The sequence below is a fragment of the Corylus avellana genome, chromosome ca8 (assembly GCF_901000735.1).
Source record: "Corylus avellana chromosome ca8, CavTom2PMs-1.0".
Classification (NCBI taxonomy): domain Eukaryota; kingdom Viridiplantae; phylum Streptophyta; class Magnoliopsida; order Fagales; family Betulaceae; genus Corylus; species Corylus avellana.
Genome location: NC_081548.1, coordinates 7,212,819 through 7,233,472, shown reverse-complemented (window position 1 = coordinate 7,233,472; position 20,654 = coordinate 7,212,819). Strand labels below are relative to the sequence as shown.

Sequence of the window (20,654 nt, the reverse complement as noted above, 5' to 3'; positions counted from 1 at the left end):
TCACTTTTTATATCAAATCATTTACTATATACATCACATTATTTACTTTTTACTACTATTTAAATAAAAAAATAATTACAAAATAAAATTTTCACTTTTCCATATCATTTTTTTACTTTTTTTATACCAACCATTCTTATTTTTTTCAAATCAATCCACTCAGCTACAGTATCCAAGGACAAGAAATTTACCAAACAAAGCCTTAAAACTTCGAGATGGGCCATAGAAATGGGGAAAGCTGTTGGAACCATCTACAATTTCATGCACATAAAAAGGTCCTTCAACTTTTATGTTAATACACAATCAATCCAAAAACAGAATAACATAATTAAGCTTCTCATAGAACAATCATGGTCTCAAGAATCAAGTATTTAAGTTCTGCAACATGTTGTTGCTCAGTATTCCATCCTTCAAATCCCACATTTGGCCTTCCTCTCCATAAAGCATCGATTCGAAGCAAGTACAAATCCAACTTGGTGTTCAAGAAAAAATTCTGTAATGTTGACTGTACCTGCAAATCAGCCACTATATGGTAATGGAGAATCAGTTTTACCCTCAAATAGAAATATTGCATTAATATAAAGTGTTTAAAATATTATTTAAATTACTAAGTTTATCTTTTGAACTTTAAGCTCTTAGGATAAACGATAATTTAACATGGTATATCAGAGTTTGACCAATGTCTTCGTTTCTTAATTCATCTCCTGCCTCAATTAAATAGATTGCACTAATTAAATGATATAGCAATTAACCGCCCAGATTCTTGGGTATAAACCAGCCACAGTGTAATTAAATAATTATTCTTTTATTTTTTCCCTTGTCCTTTGAAATAAAAAAACCAATAGCACAGATATATAAAAGACAGTTTCAAAATAGATATATTCGTTCAAAATAGCACCATTATTAATGAAAAAAAAAAAAAAACAAGGTTCTTGATTTCATATAAATAGGACCTTCAATGAAAGTTTTGTTAATTTTTTTCAATAGACTATTGTAGTTCAAGAAAAATATCAAAAATATATATATTTTTAGCGATAAAGAGTGGATAGTTATCTCGAAAAGAAAGCAAAACATGTAGATTGACAACAATCTGAGTGTAAAAACTAAAGACCTGATGGAGACAGCTGAGATGGATGAATCCAGAAGATTTGTCAAGTTCTCCACCGAAGATTGGATTGGGAATTTGGGATCCCAGCAATAGTGTGAAAATTACCCATCAATTTTTTTTTTTTTTAAATCTTGGCTATTCATTTTCATTAAACAGCCACCAACCCGCCACGTGTCCCACTCAATATAAAATAATAAAATATTATTTACATTTAAAAAATAAAAATAAAATAACTTATTAAAAAATATAGGGTGGCTGGCCACCCCAACTCAGCCATGGAGGGTGGCTTCGCCGGTTGGCGGTGGCCGCAGCCACCCCCTAGGCTAAGCTGGGGTGGCCGGCCATCCCCTATGGGAAAAATGGGGTGGCCGAACCATTATTTATTTTATTATTTTATATTGAGTAAAACACATGGCGGGTTGGTGACTGTTAGATGAAAATTGATAGCCAAGATTTAAAAAAAAAAAAGAAAATTGATGCGCAATTTTCCCCTACTGCCAGGGATCCCAATCGGCTTCATCAATAATACCTTAAAGATGGGATCTTTGTTTTCCAAAGCCTACCACTTCTCTGCTCACTTGCTCTTTTTATGTCAATAGTGATTGGGGTTTGAACCGTTTCCGGACAACCGTTAATATTTCATGCTTTTTGCCCATAAGCATGTCCAGCAGCATTAGGTATTTTACCTATTGAAAAGTACAATTTTTTACTTTACCTATTTTTTTTCACTACACACTCTAACAAATTCTCTATTTCATTCTCTATTTTCTTTAAAATATTATTTCTCATTCTTTTTTTATTATATTATTGACAACACCAACACATATATAGAAATCATTCATAAAAACAAAAATAAACACATATATAGAACATTCATCTTACATGCAGGTACTAATTCTTAAAATTAATAACATAAATAAATTTTTTCATCCAACTGCAATTGATTTGTTTCCGTTTGTTTGTTTCCATGAAATAAATTTTTTATACATTCAATTTTTTCATCCAACTGTGTGAAAAAATTTTGTGAGCGAGAGAGATAAATTTTGTGTTTGAGAGAGAGACATAGCAGATGTAAAAAGGTGTTCAGAAGAAATAAAAGATATTGGATGAAAAAATGTAAAATAAAGAAACAATAAACAATATTTTATTCATCTAGTGTGCTACCGTGAATAGCTCCAAATTGCTATTCATTGTAGCAATGTAGCTATTCTAGCTAATGGCAAACTACTCTGTTGGAGCTAAAAAAAAGAACAATAATAGCTAAATATAGCTAATATTGGTCTTTTAGCTAAGCTGCTTGAAATGTTCGTCGCACAAGTGTTCTATCCAGTCTTTTCCTTTTTTTTTTTAATCTTTATAAAAAACGATTTAAATCATTATGACCAATTGCCAAAACCTATTTAAATAATAATAAAAAAAATTAAAAATTAAAAAAAAATTAATTAATTAAATTAGTCACTATATTTAATGTCATTTTCAAATTGCAACTTATTATTTAAATCTTATTTCATTATTCTTCATTCTTTGGACCGTTAAATAGATTCTTCCATCCAAAAGGCAGCGAGAAATGAAATAAATTTTTATTTATAAGAAACGATTTAAATCATTACGACCAATTTAATAGTTTTTTCAAAGAAAAATGGGATTTTAGGTTTTAAAATTTTGTTAACTACATTCGTATCAACCAATAGACTCATGATCCTTGTTAAAATATCACAAACTTTCTACCAAAGAGGATAGTAAATCCCTGCAATAGAAGTTTAACTAGACATTAAATTAAATGAGAAACTCTTAACTTAACCTACTTTGATATTTTAACACTCCAAAGGGTAAATCTTTGCCTAATTTGCATGATCTTATTTATGAGAATTTGTACTTCCTAATATTTTAGATTTGAATCATATTAGTGGTACTATAATTTTCATTATAAATTGACGTGGCACTTGTCACACTAGTTACTGACGTAACAAGTAACGTAATACACAGATTATTACATCAATTTGTATGAAATTATAATCAAAATTGTAATATCCTAGATACTTGTCTTTGAACTTTAAGCATGCTTGATAGTTGATCCAATGGTGATGGGGATTGCATAATCCTTGACCTTTCGCTACAATGTTTAGCCAACATTGTAAAGCATTTTATCATAAAGACTGATGGGATAATTTAACAAGAAATGATAGATGTCCAAGATGTGATGTTTCACCAATGGTTACGTATAAGGTTGATGTTACGTCTCTTGTTCGCAAAAGACGCAAAGTAAGAATGTTACATTAATAATTAAAGATGTGTGACACCCCAAATTGTGTTCTGAATGCACAAAAATAAAAATAAAAAATAAAAAAACCAAAGCTGAATCAACAATTAGTAAATTTGTCATAGGCCAATGCAGCCTTTTTGTATGAGCACGAATGAGTTATCCCTAGAAAATCTTGATTAATCAAATTTCTCCAAGAGTTATAGCTAGGGGTGTCAACCTGGTTCCGGTTCCCGGTTATTGGCCAAACGAGAACCGGAACAGGGGTACCCCGGTTATTGATTTTGGGAAACCGGGAGCCGGTTACGTTATTGATTTTGGGAAACCGGAACTAGGTGACCAATTCCCGGTTAACCGGTTGGTTCCGGTTTGTACCCAGTTATCCGGACGGGGTAACCGGTATTTAAAAAAATTTGTATTTTGGGCTTATTTTAGGTATTGGGCCTAAATTAAGCCCATTTTTTGCACACAGTTGGCCCATTTTAAAAACAACTATTAGCCTTTTTGTCCCAATAAACTAGGCTTTGTTGTGATTGTTCCAAATAATTTTTTTTTTAAAAAAAAAAAAAAACTTAAAAAAAAGCCCAAAAATCCTAAAAAAATCAATGTTTTTGCCTATATGGGCCTTAAAAATAAAAATCCAATTTTTTAAAATGCCAAAAAAATCATTTTAAAAGCCTACCTAATACATAATAGGAAAATGCTAGGTGTTCTCATAATGTTCTCCCAACTGTGATGTGGCTTTTAAAATTACCGTTGAATCATTATTGACTTTTAATCTATTGGTAATTTTAAAAGCCACATCACAGTTGGGAGAACACTAGAAAAATACCATGCATTTCCCTACATAATATATGTAAACAAACCAACAACAAAAAAAGATATCTCCTCACAACAACTACAAACCTAAAGAAAACAATAAAAACAATAAAAACAAGTACTAAAAACTAAAAATAAAAGCAATATATATATATATCACCCTGTTACCCAGTTGGCCGGTTATAACCGGGTGCCAAAAACCGGAATCGGAATCGGAATCGGTTCCTCGATTCCCCGGTTTTCCGGTATTTTTTGACACACCTAGTAACAGCTCATTTGAAGCATTAGATAAACATATTCCAACAAATGGCCTTCTTACTTTCTCTGAACGATTTTGTTTGCTAGGATGTTTCTAAGGATCAATTGTAGGTTTTCAATTTAGAAAATAGGGTTAACTATTTTATTAGTACCTCAGTTTACACGTTTTTATTTGTTTCCCCCTATGTTTTCAAAATAGCCAAATCTGATACCTCACCTATGAAAAAATACAAAATCGATACCTCGTTAAGTTTCCGCAAGTCTCAATTAACGGAATTTCACGTCATCTCCATTAATATCGCGACACGTGTCCTAAAAATTAATAATAATAAAAAAAAAAATAAACCTAAAAAAAAAAATTTTGAAAATTTGTGGGTGGGGCCCCCCCCATTTTTTTTTGTAGGGTTATTAAGGAGTCTAGGGGTAAATAACCACCACTAAGGGCCGGGGGTGGTTCGGCCACCCCCATCATTCCAGCCAAACCAAACCCAGCCCCCATCTCAACCCATCTTCACCCCCATGCAACCCATTGTCCACACCAACCTATCGTCATCATCTTCATCAAAAACTGAAACATCTGACATTGCTAGATTTTGTTCCATATAGTTGGAACAAATCAAATTGAGATCAAACGTTTCACTCATTGCACATATTGAAATAGAAGCCAGTTCGACAGAAAGCTTTTGAAAATGCAGTGCACCTAGGTAAATAAGAAACAAGATAAATACAGAGGTTAAACGAGCATCCCACACCCAAAAGGTGCCCCACATAGGTCTTCCCTGAAACCCCCTAGTAACTAAGGTAAACAACGTAAAAAAAGCACCCATTTCTATACCGGTTCCGGAAGAGCGAAGAAAAAAGGGATGTTTTGTTAATAGGAAGAAGAAAGTGTTTATAGTCATAGCGATATAAACAAGAATACTCATGGGGCAGACACTGTGGGTTGCGTTGAAGATGGGTTACGTGGGGGCGGCGATGGATTGCGTGGGTTGCAGATTGGTTTCAGGCGTAGAAGATGGGGACCTCAGGGTTTGGTTTGGTTTGGCGTGGGGGGCTGAGCCACCCCCAAGGCCCTTGGGGTGGTTCGGCCACCCCAGATCGGCCTTTGGCCAAAATGGGGCGGCTGGCCACCCCTCAAAATTTTACTAATAAAGTAGTTAACCCTAGAAAATAATAAGAATTATTGCTTGCAAATGACCACCACCCCTATTGAATTTTTTAAATGCATGTGAAAATTACATCATATAATAATGGATATTAATTTAATAAACTGAATATAAAAGTAAAATAAAGGAAAAAGTACACTTTACTCCCTAAAGTTTGAGCCGATTTTCAATTCGACCCCCAATATTTCAATTTTTGCAATACACGCCCTCAAAGTTTTAAATTTTTTCAATTCCGCCTCTCCTGTTAGTCGCTGCCGTCTTATCTGACGGAACTGTAATCATGTGACCCACACGTGATCACTTAAGCCCATTCTTTCCCCAAAATGTCCCCACCCACATGTTGAGATAACTGTAACTAATGTTGATTTGTTAAATTTATCAATGGTATATCATTAATTATCCTAAAAGCATAAGTATTTAATTGAAATGAAGGTATAGTTCGAATTCAAAATCTTTGCTTCCATATCAACTTAAATGACCAATTATCCAAAAAAGCTAAAAATGATAGAAAATTATGAATTTAATTAATAATTTAACAACCAACATAAACCTAATTTACAAATTCACAATTTATTTTATAATAGCACCCCCACAAAAAAAAAGGGTAAGGCTATAAACCACATTTTTATCCCAGAATGCTAATGTGACACTTCCAACCAACCATGGGATCAATCCTTGTTATTAAAAAACAAAAAACCAAGAGTTGGTTGAGTCTGGCATATTATCATTGTAAGATAATTGTAAAATAAAAATGTGATTAATAGTAGTACAGACAAAAAAAAAAAAAAAAAGGACATGTATGACCCGGAAAGAATTCTAATTATTTTTTGGTCACAGGTGTCGCTATCTTTCTTGGTCATCAAAATATGATCTTGAATTCTTAATTTGCCTGTCAAAACTCTAACTTCTTTAGTTATTTATACAACCAAATAATGGTTTCTATACAGAAGCAATATGAATTTTTCTTTTTTCTTATAATAACATTTCCTTGGCCTTTACAACTTGTAACAACAAGCTCTACTACCTACATAAAGAATGATGTAAAAGTCGACATTGTATGATACTCATCTGGTATGAAACAAGGTTCTTTTTGTTATGCAGCAAGCCAAAAGCTTTAAATCACCTGTCAGCTAAAACTGATTGACTCCAGGAGAGTATGACATCCCGAACAACAGCTGGAAAGTCTGAAAGTCCCAGCATAAAATTTTGAGCAGCAAACATCGAATATTAAAAAGATATAGGGCGTGTTTGGAAAAGCTTTTTCTTATTTTTGTTTTGTTTGAATAGTAATAAGAATTGATTGGTATGAATATAAAGGTGAAAGGAGTTTTGAATTTTTGTGAGAGAAAAATGAAAAAAACTGTTTGGTAATATGAAAAAAGAAAGAAAGAGTTTTACATCATCATGCCACAGAACCACTTGATTAATTAATTTGTCATTTAAGTTCAAAATGTTTAATGAAGCTTACCTCGTACTACTTCCACAGCTACTGAAGGTATGTCTATATCGCCTTCCACCAGTCTATAAACATCCACAAGCTGTAAAAGACGCATTCATAATTTAGAATTATTGTAAACCAAGTATTATGAACATAAAAAATAAAAAGAAAACTCCATTTAGCCCTCCTCAACTTTCACCTCAATAGCAATGCCTCACATTTATTTTATTTTTTATTTTTTATTTTTAAAAAAAGTTACAATTAACCCCCAAACTGCTTGCCTTTCTCTTAGCCCCGTTGTTAAAAAATTTCACAGAAAATGAAAATGACAAAAATACAATTTATTTAATAAAAAAGGCTAGGAGACCCAGCCGTGGCTCTCCATGGGGGGGAGACCAAGCCATGAGTCCCCTCCAGATTTATTTAAAAAAATTTCTTTAATTTAAAGGCATTTTGGTATTTTCACACATCTTTCAGGAGGTATTTTGACATTTTTCACACATCTCACCGGGAGTATAATAGACATTTCACGCATTTGCCATCCAAGTTAACCAAAAATCCTAACAGTGGGGGTTAAAACGGGACTAACAGTTTGGAGGGTTCATTGCAAGTTTTTCTAGTTTAGGGGAGGTTGCAATTGAGATGAAATTTCAGAGGGACTAGTGTAATTTTTCCAAGAATAAAAGTAAAGTTCAAATCAACAGACCTCCTGAATGTGAAGCTTCGAGTCTTCAGTCAAAGCAAGAAGAAGCTTTCTACGAATTCCTTCATCAACAAGGAAAAGGCGAGCTCCATCTTTGATTGTATCTGTGAGGTCTAGTTTTTTTTCAAATTGCCAGTCTCTTGAACTTTTCCTGTATAAAGAAGGCACAAGTAAATAAAAAACTCTCACGCAGAATAGGAAACAAAAGAAGCTAATGGCCAATGGCCATGACAAGATACAGACTTTTGCTTTACTTGCAATGCCGGGTTGCTGCTCATCTTGGCAACATTTTCCTTAGCAAGAACAATAAGGTTTTCAAGCCGTTTCCACTGGAAAACACCATCTTTGAACAGAACCTAAAACAAGGAGCAGACTTTTATCAAAGGCTGCAACTGGAGAAACAATTATATGTGAGCAACTAGGAAATGGCCAATTGACATATGGAAAAACATAGAACTCTACCGAATAACCAATATATAACCGCTATTCCATAGCTTGATATGAAGACTTAGTGTTTAGCTATAGCTATTCTTTGTAATGTGTTTAGTTGTTTGTTTAATGAAAGCTCCCATCATCAAGAAAAGATATGAAGAGGGGAAAAAAGAAGACTACACAGAAATCAATTTCTTCAGTCATGCACAAGTTAGAAGCTTCTCGAACTTCAAATATACACATTCATATTCAAACAAATTAGTTCTGAGAACATGCATGCCAACACGGGTGAAAATTCTAAACAAAATCAATTTTCAAAAGAAGAATGGCTTTGAACTTACCTGTATGAGGCGTTCACGAAGAGCAGGATTTGGGTCTGTTAAGAGGCGCTTTGCCACATATGGATAGGCAACCTATTTGATAATTAACATTAGTAATGACGTGAAAAGAGAAATCAGGATAAAACTTGGAACATTGCATCTAACGAAGTCACTGCTTCTATAGTAGCAATTAACCAAAAATATTTGTAGAGTAGTTTGTGAATAAAAATCTCAGCAAAACCAGAATTGGTGATATCTACAAGAAAATAAACTAGTACAATCCTCATCATGAGACCGGGGGCATACATATTAAGGTGTTAACATAAAAATATGCTTGCAACCTGACTAGGGCAAAAGCATCAGTTGGTGACAATATTAACAAGGTAAACCAAAGCTCATCTTATCAGACATTTTTAGGTATAATATATTCTGAAATGCAAATTGAATTACTGATTAAATTAGCTTGATAAATCTAATTGACGTTTATATATCTAAGATATAGGACAAGTGAGATAATAGAAATAAACTACTTGAGTTTTGACGCTAGAGTTGTGTGTAAAAACAGTATGGTAAAAATGAGGACCAAAAAAAAAAAAAAAAAAAGAGAAGAGGTGCGAGTAAGAAACTGTTGACTAATACTCTGTTGCAATTTTTAGCGGCATAAGTAATATAACAAGCTACTGCCATAGCTCAATAAATATAAAGGAAAAAACATTCCAACAGTCGCTGATGAGCTTTCCTCTTTTCCCTTTTTTTCTTTTCAGCTGAAAGTTGTCCTTGAGTATTAAGATTATAATAGTAATGATAATCTTATGTCCATTTACAATATATCATAACTTCTAAAATACGACAGACACAAACTCAAAAGAAGATTTAATAACAAAACATAAATAAGGAAACAAGAAGTTTTATCCTTACCTCTAGAAATTTGAAGTCCCGCTGTAGAGTGAAACAGATTCCCTCTTGAGTCAATAAGGAACGGATGACAAGTGAAAACCTCTCTGGGATACGGATCGGATAATTGTAAACCAATTGATTAAATTTCCCTGCAGCAGATATGCACATTCGTGTGAAGCGTGTTACCACAAAATGTAACTTGGAAAATAAAAAATAAAAAAATTATGGGGAAAAATTATATCAGAGGTAGCTAGTGGGGGATTGAATAGTAAATTCTATCAATATGATCTTTGAATAGTTCAACAAATTCTGAATAAGCATGAGAGACATTTACATGCTGGGGCAAACATGACATTCAAAGACCGTTCATGCTACTATATCAAATCGGAAGCAGGGTGATTTATCTGAAGGGGTCACTATGGCAAATATATATATATATATATATATATAGAGAGAGAGAGAGAGAGAGAGAGAGAGAGAAATTACCAGTAACACTTCGAAAATTAAAATCAGAGAGTCCTTTTCCAGAAGAGTTCTGCCAGATTGCTTCTAAAGCTGGGATTATGGGAGAGACATCAGTCCCAGGAGTCAGGAAGCCAAGCCTGGTGAAATCATTTGCCATCTCAACATAGTCCTCATTTACAGCATGGACAACAGCATCAATCAAGATCTGTTTATTTTGCTGAAAGATTGAAAAGCAATCATTAAGTGGGTCCAACAGAAAGCTATTCCAACCAAAATCAGATTGCCTAAAAGATAGTAAAAACATAGCAGAATCTTAATCTTTGATCGTTGTTCTAACAGATCCTTAAAGTCTACCAAATTTGTCGGGTGGGCTGTGCTGTGCTTCTACAAGGGAGCCCGGTTACCAGGTTGTACATCAACACTTGGACCCATGAGAAGAGTGTATCAAAGTTTTTCGTTTTAAAAAAAAAGAGTATATGAAAAGAATCAGTAAAAAATCTGTCATGTTTCCATATGTTTAAAAATTATCAAAATAGACATCAGAAATCTTCTAAGACATTCAATATTTATTGTAATTGAGTCATTCATAGGGTGCAATGAGCTTGTATTGTTATTAAAAGCAGCCATGAATACTACGCATAATGAAGCCAAATGCATACAGGTCTACTTATTGTCTCTGGCAAAACACACATTACCTGACTAAGCACTGCAACATTCCCAAAGTCCACATATGCAATACGTCCATCACGCATGGCAAAAATATTTCCAGGGTGTGGATCTCCATGAAATAACCCAAATTCAAGCAATTGCCGCAAAGCGGCACTAACTCCAACTGTTAAAAATCCATTTACATCGATGCCACCTTCCTTAATAGCCTGACTTGCATGAAGGAAATATTATTAATACACAAAGTGACATCTGTTGCTTTGCAAAGTAAACAGAGATCAAAATATCATCATCTATCTTGATAGTCAAACCTGTGGATTAGTGCACCGGATGCCATCAATCCACTCCATTACAAGAACACGTGACCCTGAAAGTTGCTTGTAAACCCGAGGAATTTTGACAGTTGGATCGTCCTTGAAGTTCTCAAGAAAATCTTCAATGTTACGGGCTTCCTGAATTAGAGAAAAGAAACAGCATGTTACATTTAATCAAATATAAAAGTAAAACAAATTACTGAAAGCATCTGCACGGGTAGCTCAATTATCAAGCAAGTGATGATGATAAAGCCATGTTTATAAACATTATGCAGACAAAATGCTTTAAACTAGTGCTTTTTTTTTTTTTTAAAGTTGTTCTTGATTACCCTCGTAATCATTAAGTACATCACAACTTTAACGCCAAATAGAGGAAAGTTTTGAAAGGTACCAGTGTGTAATCAAGCTCCTCCAAAAGCTTTTCGCCAAATTCATCAACTATCAGCTCTGCATTGCACCCTAGTTTTTGTAGACTGATGCCGTTCAAAAATGAAGCAAGAGTACGAAATAGAAAAAGATCCCGATAAATTAGAGGCTCTATCTGGGGTCTTTGGACCTGTCAATATATGTTTATTTAGAATTATAATTAGTTAGACTACATAGTTAATAAATCTCTATAGAACTACATAAGCTTACAAAGAAACAACATGCCCTAAATCAAAACTCAATTACTTTTGTTAGAATATTAACTAAATGATTAAATTTAGGAGAAACTTCAATTACACCCCTCCCCCCCTCTCGGGAAGTACCAAGCGGTTTTGCAATTATAACCTCGAAGTTTAAAAATTATTGGTATTCCATGTTTCAACCCCTTTCAATTTCACTCATTTATTGTTAAAATGCCATTTTAATTTTTTTTTTTATTTAAAAAAAAAAAAGGTGAAAATTATGGTTACCCATAGCCACACCGTGTGTTTGGATTGACCCATGGACAGATGTGGATTTGGACCGACCCACGACCAGCCATGGCTTTGGTGACAGCTGTGGGTTTATTTTTTATTTAAAAAAAAGGAGGATTTTAACAAAAAATTAAAAGGGGATGAAATATGAATACCAACATTGCAAATTTTCTTAAACTTCAAAGTTATGATTGCAAACCGTTTATACTTCAGAGGGTGTAAGTGAAGTTTCCTCTTAAATTTATAATTTGAGAAATATTAAGGGTACTAATTCTTTTACTAACAGAGGCATATTAAACTGATGTGTAGCTCATTCATGGGTACTCATTACATTTCTCTTAATTAATTGTTTTATTTTTCTCCAATGAATGAGCTACACATAAGTTTAGTAAGCCTCTGTTAGTAAAAGAGTTAGCACCCCTAGCATTTCTCTTATAATTTCCTATGAGTTTAATCTTTTGGAACAACTAATGACTTATAGTATAGCAATAGACTTAAGTTCGAATCTTCACTCTACATTATACTTCCCATTTCAATCAATATTCCACACGTTGAGTCCTATTAATTAAAGGTTCGTCTATGCCCACATGTGAAGAGGAATATTATAGTAGAAATTAAAAGATTAAAGGGTTAATTACCTTTTTAGTACCTAGGTTTTCACATTTTTATTTTTTCTTACTTAGGTTTCAATTTGTATCACAGATGGTACCTGACCTATGGGTAAATACCAGTTTAGTACCTCCATCACCATTCTGTCAGCTAAACTAACGGACTACAATAGGGGTGGTTCGGTTCACCCCCTCCAGCCAATCTGGGGGTGGTTCGTCCACCCCCATGGCCTCTAGGGGGGGACCGAGACACCCCAAAGCTTTTGGGAGTGGTTTCGGTCACCCCTTTTGGGCCATTGGGGGTGGCCAAATCACCCCCAAGGGCCTTAGGAGTGGTTCAGCCATCCAAAGACGGGTTGCAGGGGTGGCTGAAACCACCCCCATGATAGTCCGTTAGTTTGGCTGACAGAATGGTAATGAAAAGTAGTAAATTGGTATTTACCCATAAATTAGGTACCATCTGTAATATGAATTGAAATCTATATGAGAAAAAATAAAAATGTGAAAACCTAGGTACTAAAAAGGTAATTAACCCATGATTAAAAACACAATTTCTAATGAATTTAAATTTATAGACAATTGGTGATTTAACAACTTCAAAGAAAACAATTTCATCCCTTTGATGCCTCCTTATTATACTATGTAAGTGGCACTGTAATCTAGTAACAATGTAAAGAATTTGCAACAGCTACAGGAAACATGGCAAATAGGAAGCTGATGACTTCAACAGGTATGAATCACTCTAGCTCCAGTAAACAATAATATATCCACTGAAGGTGAAGTTCAATACCTTTATAAAACTAATAGATCCCAAACCATGAATGTCCCCAAAGAGAGAGAGAGAGAGAGAGAGAGGATAAACCTCGTACAACCTTAATAGCCACATCCTCTCCAGAGGCACGTAAAGTAGCTCGGTACACTTGACCCAAACTTGCAGCTGCTATTGTCTGCGACGAAATTTTACTGAAAACAGCTTCAAGTGGTTGGCCCAATTCCTCTTCTATGATGTTGAAAGCGACCTAAACCATTGTCAAGCCATACGCTACTTAAAAAATATTTGATCCCAATATGTAACAGGGTTAAAAAAAAAGGCTCGTTACAAATAGAAGTGCTTAGCTTTAGCAAAGTACTGACAAAATGGGCTTTTACCTTATTGGGGAAAGGAGGAACATCATCTTGAAGAATGCAAAGTTCATTCATATAATCTTCTCTAATGATATCAGGTCTATTTGCAAGAACCTGGCAAGACATGGACAATATTCAATCACAGGGAAACATGAAACTGAAACACACGTGCTAATTGAGCAAACATTATGGATTCAAAGTTCGATGCCATAATTGAGAAGTTTCTAATCAGGATGAATAATATGAAGAAGCTGGGATAAATCTCCTCCAATCAGGAGAAACTTGGTATTTTTTAGCTCAAATTTCCATAAATGACATTTTTTTCATCATTTCATTTAGCCACCAGTAATCCCAAATGTACAAGTCAGTTAAAATCAAAATACTTATACTGAGAAAAAAGAAGAAGAAGAAAGATACTGTTTTGGAAGTCTGATCGTCAAGAATAAACAGTACACTAATAACAATTTAAGTTCAGGTTCATACAGGAAAAAGCGAAAAATGGACCAATTGAAGATGTAGAGTACAGTAACAAATACTTACTGTTAAATAAATGGAACGCAACTAAGAAAAGTAGATATGTACTGAAGCAAATCAATAAAAACGCAACAAACCTGGCCTGCTTTGATAAAAGAAGGTCCCAAATCACACAGGAGAGTCCTAAGCTGCCGAGCACGATAAGGAACAACTTCTTCATCTCTTCCAACAAAGCAATCATACATCAACGAAGACCAGTAAAACCCCAAATTCCACACTATCTCCACACCTCGAGAAATTAGCGACAAAACAGCCCCTCTGGATTCCAATACCTTATTTCTCACCTATTACCAACAACAATAGAATAAACTCTGCCACCACTTAGAGGTAAATGCATAACAAATTGAAGAAGACTTTGTTTAACTATTTTCATATTCATATTTGACTACTCTATCCAGTTATTATTCACCAAATTATCAAAAGCAACAATAATAAAACCGAACAAATTGTCATATTCATATTGCAAGCCCTTATTCCTCACCCAATTATCAATGAACAAAACCCCAAATTCAAATACCAGATTAACGCCAAAAAAAAAAAAAAAAGTTCTTTCACATCCGAATTCCAGAAAACACCACTCTACTCCAAATTCAACGCAATTACGCAGCAAAATTTCATTCAAGCACCGTGATATTGTTCCTCTACCAAATCATCGCCTATAATAGCCCTATTTCACACCAATACATAACAAATATGTCAAAACTTCATGTTGCTAAGAACTAGTTTTTCACACTAAAAGAAAAATCATACTGTCTCGGGAGAGTACTTGCGAAATGGCACGCAAACGCCACGCTCGATGTCGAGCTGCTCCAAGGCACTGCTGGACTTGCCCAATTGCAAGGCCCGGGCCTCGTTCTCTCTCGTCGCTGCTAAGCTCCTCCTCACCGTGGCGCCATTAACCAAACCCCCGGCTTCCGAAGCCGCTGCCGCAAAATTGGAGACTCGCACAGGCAACGATCTCTTCTTGCTCCTTTTCAGCACCGCGGCATGGAAAGGAGCTTGAGATGGCGCGTATTTGTGGTCAGTAGAGAAAGGAACTGCGTTGGCATAGTTTGTAGAGATGAAATCCATTGTTGTTGAGCAAGAAGTGAAGCCCTAGAGGTACATTAGAGAGAAAGAAGGCGGTGGTGGTGGAGGGAAGCGGTTAAGAGAGATCAGCAGCAGCTTCAGAAAAAGCAGTTTCTAGAGTGAAGGAATATACCGTTTTGTGTAACGATAAATAAGAAGATTGGCAACCACATAAACGTTATTGCATATTCAAATAATTTCAAGATAAATTTCAGACAAACACGCAAAGGAGAGTGCTGGTATTTTTGTCTTCCACCCTCCCATTGGGAAGAAAAAATTGCAAAATTTGTCAACATGATTTATATTATTTGCAATTAGTTCTTGATGATATCTAAGTCCATTACAAAAAAATTTACTTCATATAGGCAACTTCCGTCTATTGACTTAACAGATTATGTTAATATGACATATCATAGCCAATAAAATTGTAACACATGTTTTATTTAAGTCAGTGTCAGTGTGTCACATTAACATAATCGGCTAAGTCAGTGAATGGAAGTTGACTAAGAATTAAATTGTTTTTTAACATACCTTAGAAATATCTTAATTTATTTTGATATTACATAAAGTTAATTGTATATCAGATAAACCATTTTGTATTTTTTTTTTCTTCTTTTAAGAAAAAAAGTAGACCTACTCTCAATTGGACAATTTTTATTTTTTTTTCGGTTACAAATTGGGTTATAAAGTTTTAATAAAGTGACATGCTATGCTACAATGTAATTTCTTTTAGAGGGTGGGTTGTTTTTAGAAAGTTTTTGCCATTTGCGATCTCCTCCAAACTAATTGCATCAATATCCCTTTGGACCCTTTCGTTCCCAATAATATCATATAGATAAAATTACTTGGTCCGAGTCTAAAGTCTATAAGGACATGTTTGGTACTCGAAAATGACTATTCTATTAAGAAATAAATAGTTATTATTGGGAATGATAAAACATAAAATGAAATACATATTTCTATTATTTAGTTTGGTGAAAGCGTTTTCAAAAGAATAGCCAATTCTCTAATAATAATAAAGTCTAACTATTATGAGTACTTTTTCGTCCACAGTAGAATATGCAACTTAACTTTTTTTTTCATCTAATGTAAATCATAAATAGACTGATTAGTCTATTCACTATTCACATTGTAAACTTTGTTTATTATTTGTTTTCTCTCACTTTCTTTTAGGGGTGCAAAGGCGGTTACGGTTAGCGGTTAGTGGCAATAACCGCTAACCGTAACCGCCCTAGCGGTTAGTAAATTTCACTAACCGCAACCGCTAACCGCTACGGTTAGCGGTTAGCGGTTAACCGCCGGTTAGCGGTTAGCGAAATAGATAACCGCCCGCTAACCGCTTTTTTAAAATTGAGCTTTTTTTTTGGGCTTTTTGGGCTTTCTTTAGGGTTTTTTTTTCTTGTATTTTTAATATCTTCTTGTGCCCAATTGCTATAAAAAGAGCCCATATTGAAAAATCAAAAATATTTGACCCAAAATTTACATTTACTTGTACTTTAAAAAAATTTCCTTAAATATTAAATCATAATCGGTTAACTTTTTTTAAAAATAAAAAATAAAAATTCAACACAACATACAAAAAAAAAGTTCAGAATTCAGACAACTGTCATAACATATAAAAAAAGTTCAACACAAAGCATATAAAATAAGTTCAAATGAAACATTAAATGATACAAATAAAACATTAAAACTTTATCAATCCTCTCATTTGATCCTCTAGCAAATCCTGTGGACATCAAAAGAAGAAAAGTTATAATATTAAACATAATAATATTAAGGCACAAGCATGTACACATATCAAAACGTGCTTAATATAATTGTATTGTAATTAAAATACTATGACAATTCAAAAAATAATAACCTTCGTTACTAACAAACCTCTAGGCAAAATATGAAGCAGCACTTGAACTTGAAGGTTGAGTCATATCTATGAATAAATAATATATTGTTTAATTCAATTGAATCAATTGTGATTATCATTGTACATGAATCATATGATTAACTTGTAGACTTATGACTTATGAGTTATGTCATATTATATATGTATTATTTATTATTATATAATCATATGATTTAATGATCAAGTCATCATGTAATATAATCATATCAATTACAGTGATAATATATAAATTACTAAAATTATAATGATAATACATTAATACTTAAATTGTGTTTATAAGTAACACATTGGTCATTGTTTAATCCAATATCAATTACTTAATTTGATATTATACGAATCATATCATCATTGTACATTAATAATATGATTCACTTGAAGTCTTGAATAAAGTATTTGAATTGTTATTGAATCATATGATTAAGTATTGATATTATACATTTATATTATTCATATACATATGTAAACTTATATAGACTTATAACATATATAGACTTATAAGTTTATAACATACATTGGAAATAAGTCTCTAGATATTTAATTGTTGTATTAGTATGAATTAGTATACTTATGAGTTATGTCATATTATATATGTATAATTTGTTATTATATAATCAAATGATTTAATGATCAATCTCATGTGATATAATCATATAAATTATAGTGATAATATATTAATACTCAAATTGTGATTTAATTATTTTTTTAAAAAAATTGTGATTTAATGATCAAGTGATTATGTTATATGTATAAATATTTTTATAATTATAATTATAAAAATATATTATATAAAAAGGCGGTTAGCGGTTAGCGGTTACGGTTAGTAAACTCAATAACCGCTAACCTCTAGGCGGTTATAGCGGTTAGGCGGTTAGCGGTTAATGCGGTTAAGCGGTTAGAACGGTTAACGGTTAGCGGTTAGCGGTTAGTGGACGGTTTTTAACCGCCCGCCTTTGCAACCCTACTTTCTTTATTTTACTCTTTCTTTTTCCTCTTAAATCTAGATGATTTTGATCCATATTTGAATTATGATATATCCACGAGGTGCTCTAACTAAATCATGACTAATGAGTATTATGATAATTGATAAAATTAATTTACGAGGTGTGCTAAGTAAATCATGAGCATTATGATAGTTGATACAAATAACGGTTTTGGATTTACTGCTCGAACCATCCATCCTCACTTGGAAGTAAGGGTGTAAATCCGGTCGGTTATAATGGGTAATTGGCTAACCGACCAATCAATTTTTGCATTTATATATACTCAGTTATAACTGGTAATTAGGTATATATATATATATAAAACGACCTCGTTTACTCAAGGTTTTTTTTTTTTTTTTTTTTTTATAACAACCACAACAAAGCCTAGCTTATTGGGCCAAAAAAGTTATAATTGTTCTTAAAAATTATCTAAATTAAGCCTAAAAAATAGGCTCAACACCCAAAATAGGCCCAAAATATCAAATTATTTAAAAGACCCGATTACTGGTATGGATAACCGGCTACTAACTGGTAACTGGCAGTTATTACATAACCGAGTAATATGTAGCCGGTTTTTAAAATTGACTCATCGACTACCTTGGTTCCAGTTAATGATTTTAGCCAGTAACCACTAATCGGAACAAGGTTTACACCCTTACTTGGGAGAACACTCATAATTTAATAGCAGCAGGGTATCAAATTCTTCTATCATAACTTAGTGTTTTGATGTGAGTATGAGCTTGTGTTGGAAAATAGAAAGTAATTTTATGGTTTTCCTCATGCCAACTATTTTCAAGTGGCTTTTGTGTTTTTCCTAATTTATTATATTTTATAAAATTATATATTGAATTAATAAATTAGAATTTTTGAGATCTTCAATGTACAATTTTTCCTAAAAAAATATAAACCATGTTCATCAATTTAAGTAGACAAAAAAGAAAAAGAAAAAAACAATTCTCCACTATCCTTATCACAAGTAACCTCCGACAGGCGGGAAAGTTAAAGCATTATTGGCGGGAAACCGTAATAAAACTCCCACAAATTCATAATATTCACTCTCATAGATCGGTTTCTCTCTAATTTCGATCTCCCTCTCTCTCTCTCTCTCTCTCTCTAGGGTTTGAAAGATGTTCTCAAGCTCCCAGTTCGAATCCAACTCCGCCTTCTCCGGTGGCGGATTTACGTTCTCTCATCAATCTCAGCCCTCCGATTCAGATCCCTCTCCGGCGAAAGTAATCTCTCTCTCTCTCTCTCTCTCTCTCTCATCATTTTACGTTTGGATGCCCATAAAATTTAGGAAAATGATAGAATAAAGTACGGAAAAGGAAAGGAAAGGGTCTTTCTTTGTCATTAAATCCTCAGTACCAAACGAAATGAATTGAAACGGAAAAAATTATACTCTACTGATCGGAATGCAACTTTCATTTTAGAAAAATGGAAAGAACAAAATAAGAAAAGAGTTCTCATTTTCGTTCTTCTGTTTTCTCTAACTGCTAATTTGAGACATGTTAGGGATTTTTGTTTTCGTTGGTTTGTACTGCTGATTTAGTGTTTGGTTGCTGAGAAGATGTGATAAAAGGAAATGAGCTCTCATTTTTCACATTTCATGTTCCATCCATAAAAATGTTTGATTTTCAGGAAACCAAACCGTCCATGTCACTTTAGTCTACAACATTATCCTTTTCTTGGCAGTCAAACAGGGTTTATGTTTTGCTCTATCTCATGGTGTTTTTCTTTGCCCTTTTTTTTGGGGGATGTTGTTTTGTGATTGCAGAGTCGTGAAACTCAGGGTTTGGTTCCAGTGACAGTGAAGCAAATAAGCGAGGCTTCTCAATCTGGTGATGAAAAGTCGACTTTTGTGATCAACGGTGTGGATGTGGCCAATGTACTGTTCACTTATTGCTTTCGATGTTTCTTTCAACCAAAGATATTTCATTGCTCTATTTACCAGAAAAATGTATGAAGTGAAAAAAAAAAAAGAGACGTAAAATGTTTGTTTACAGATTTATTTCTCTTTTCATTGGACACTGAGCCAAGTTTTGAGTTAAGCTTTTATCTTTTGTCACTCAAAACTAGACTAATCATATGATTTGATTTTTTGCAAGACAAATTAAATTTAGTCTGTTTGTCTCTTTCTTAAAGTTAACTTCTTTGGCTTTATAAACGTAATATAAATCAAGATAAGTGAACAAATTATTTTATTTTCTTTTCTGGGTATTATTTTCCGATGAAATAGAGCTTCTATCATGTATGTCTTCATTTATATGGAAATTCTTAATATCTTGTTGGTTTAGGTGACGCTGGTTGGGATGGTGTTTGATAAACTTGGAAGGAATACTGATGTTGGTTTCAACCTAGATGATGGAACAGGAAGAATTGGATGTAGAAGATGGTAATCTATTCATTTTGGTGTGAATACATGAAATATTATTATGTTATAAAGTCTTATTTTTTAAAGTTTGCCTTTTGGCTTCTTAGATTTTACATCAATGCAGTTTTGACTGCAGAAACTAGAGGAGCACTTTTAAATATAAACCAAAAGATGCTTTTATTACTTTATCTTTTCTTTCTTTAGTTGATACAATTCTTATTCTAAGTCCACTCTACATTGTGTAAAACAAGTCTTAATCTATGTTTAATTTTCAATAGGATCAATGAGAATTTTGACACAATAGAAATGGAGAAAATACTGTA

At 33.4% G+C, this 20,654-nt stretch overlaps 2 protein-coding genes across 3 annotated transcripts in view; one reads left to right on the top strand and one right to left on the bottom strand.

Moving 5' to 3' along the window:
• Positions 1 to 6,557: 6,557 nt before the first annotated feature.
• On the bottom strand, positions 6,558 to 15,202 carry LOC132189380 (protein ACTIVITY OF BC1 COMPLEX KINASE 1, chloroplastic). The gene is made up of 14 exons (XM_059604109.1): positions 14,763 to 15,202; positions 14,090 to 14,296; positions 13,503 to 13,592; positions 13,226 to 13,372; positions 11,238 to 11,402; positions 10,844 to 10,984; positions 10,562 to 10,741; positions 9,888 to 10,083; positions 9,423 to 9,550; positions 8,526 to 8,597; positions 7,996 to 8,108; positions 7,756 to 7,903; positions 7,080 to 7,149; positions 6,558 to 6,795 (listed from the first exon to the last, which is right to left on the bottom strand). The coding sequence occupies exons 1-14, from the start codon at positions 15,081 to 15,083 to the stop codon at positions 6,731 to 6,733; spliced, it is 2,043 nt and encodes a 680-aa protein (XP_059460092.1). The 5' UTR covers positions 15,084 to 15,202; the 3' UTR covers positions 6,558 to 6,730.
• A 3,710-nt stretch (positions 15,203 to 18,912) lies between these two features.
• LOC132189834 (replication protein A 32 kDa subunit A) overlaps positions 18,913 to 20,654 on the top strand; it is a 17,475-nt gene continuing 15,733 nt past the window's right edge. Inside the window, exons 1-5 of one of the 2 annotated variants that reach the window (XM_059604641.1) lie at positions 18,913 to 18,983; positions 19,078 to 19,192; positions 19,735 to 19,845; positions 20,255 to 20,352; positions 20,610 to 20,651. In XM_059604641.1, coding sequence (XP_059460624.1) covers positions 19,088 to 19,192; positions 19,735 to 19,845; positions 20,255 to 20,352; positions 20,610 to 20,651 — 356 coding nt within the window. In that variant the 5' untranslated portion in view covers positions 18,913 to 18,983; positions 19,078 to 19,087. The other variant, XM_059604640.1, reaches the window with a different exon arrangement.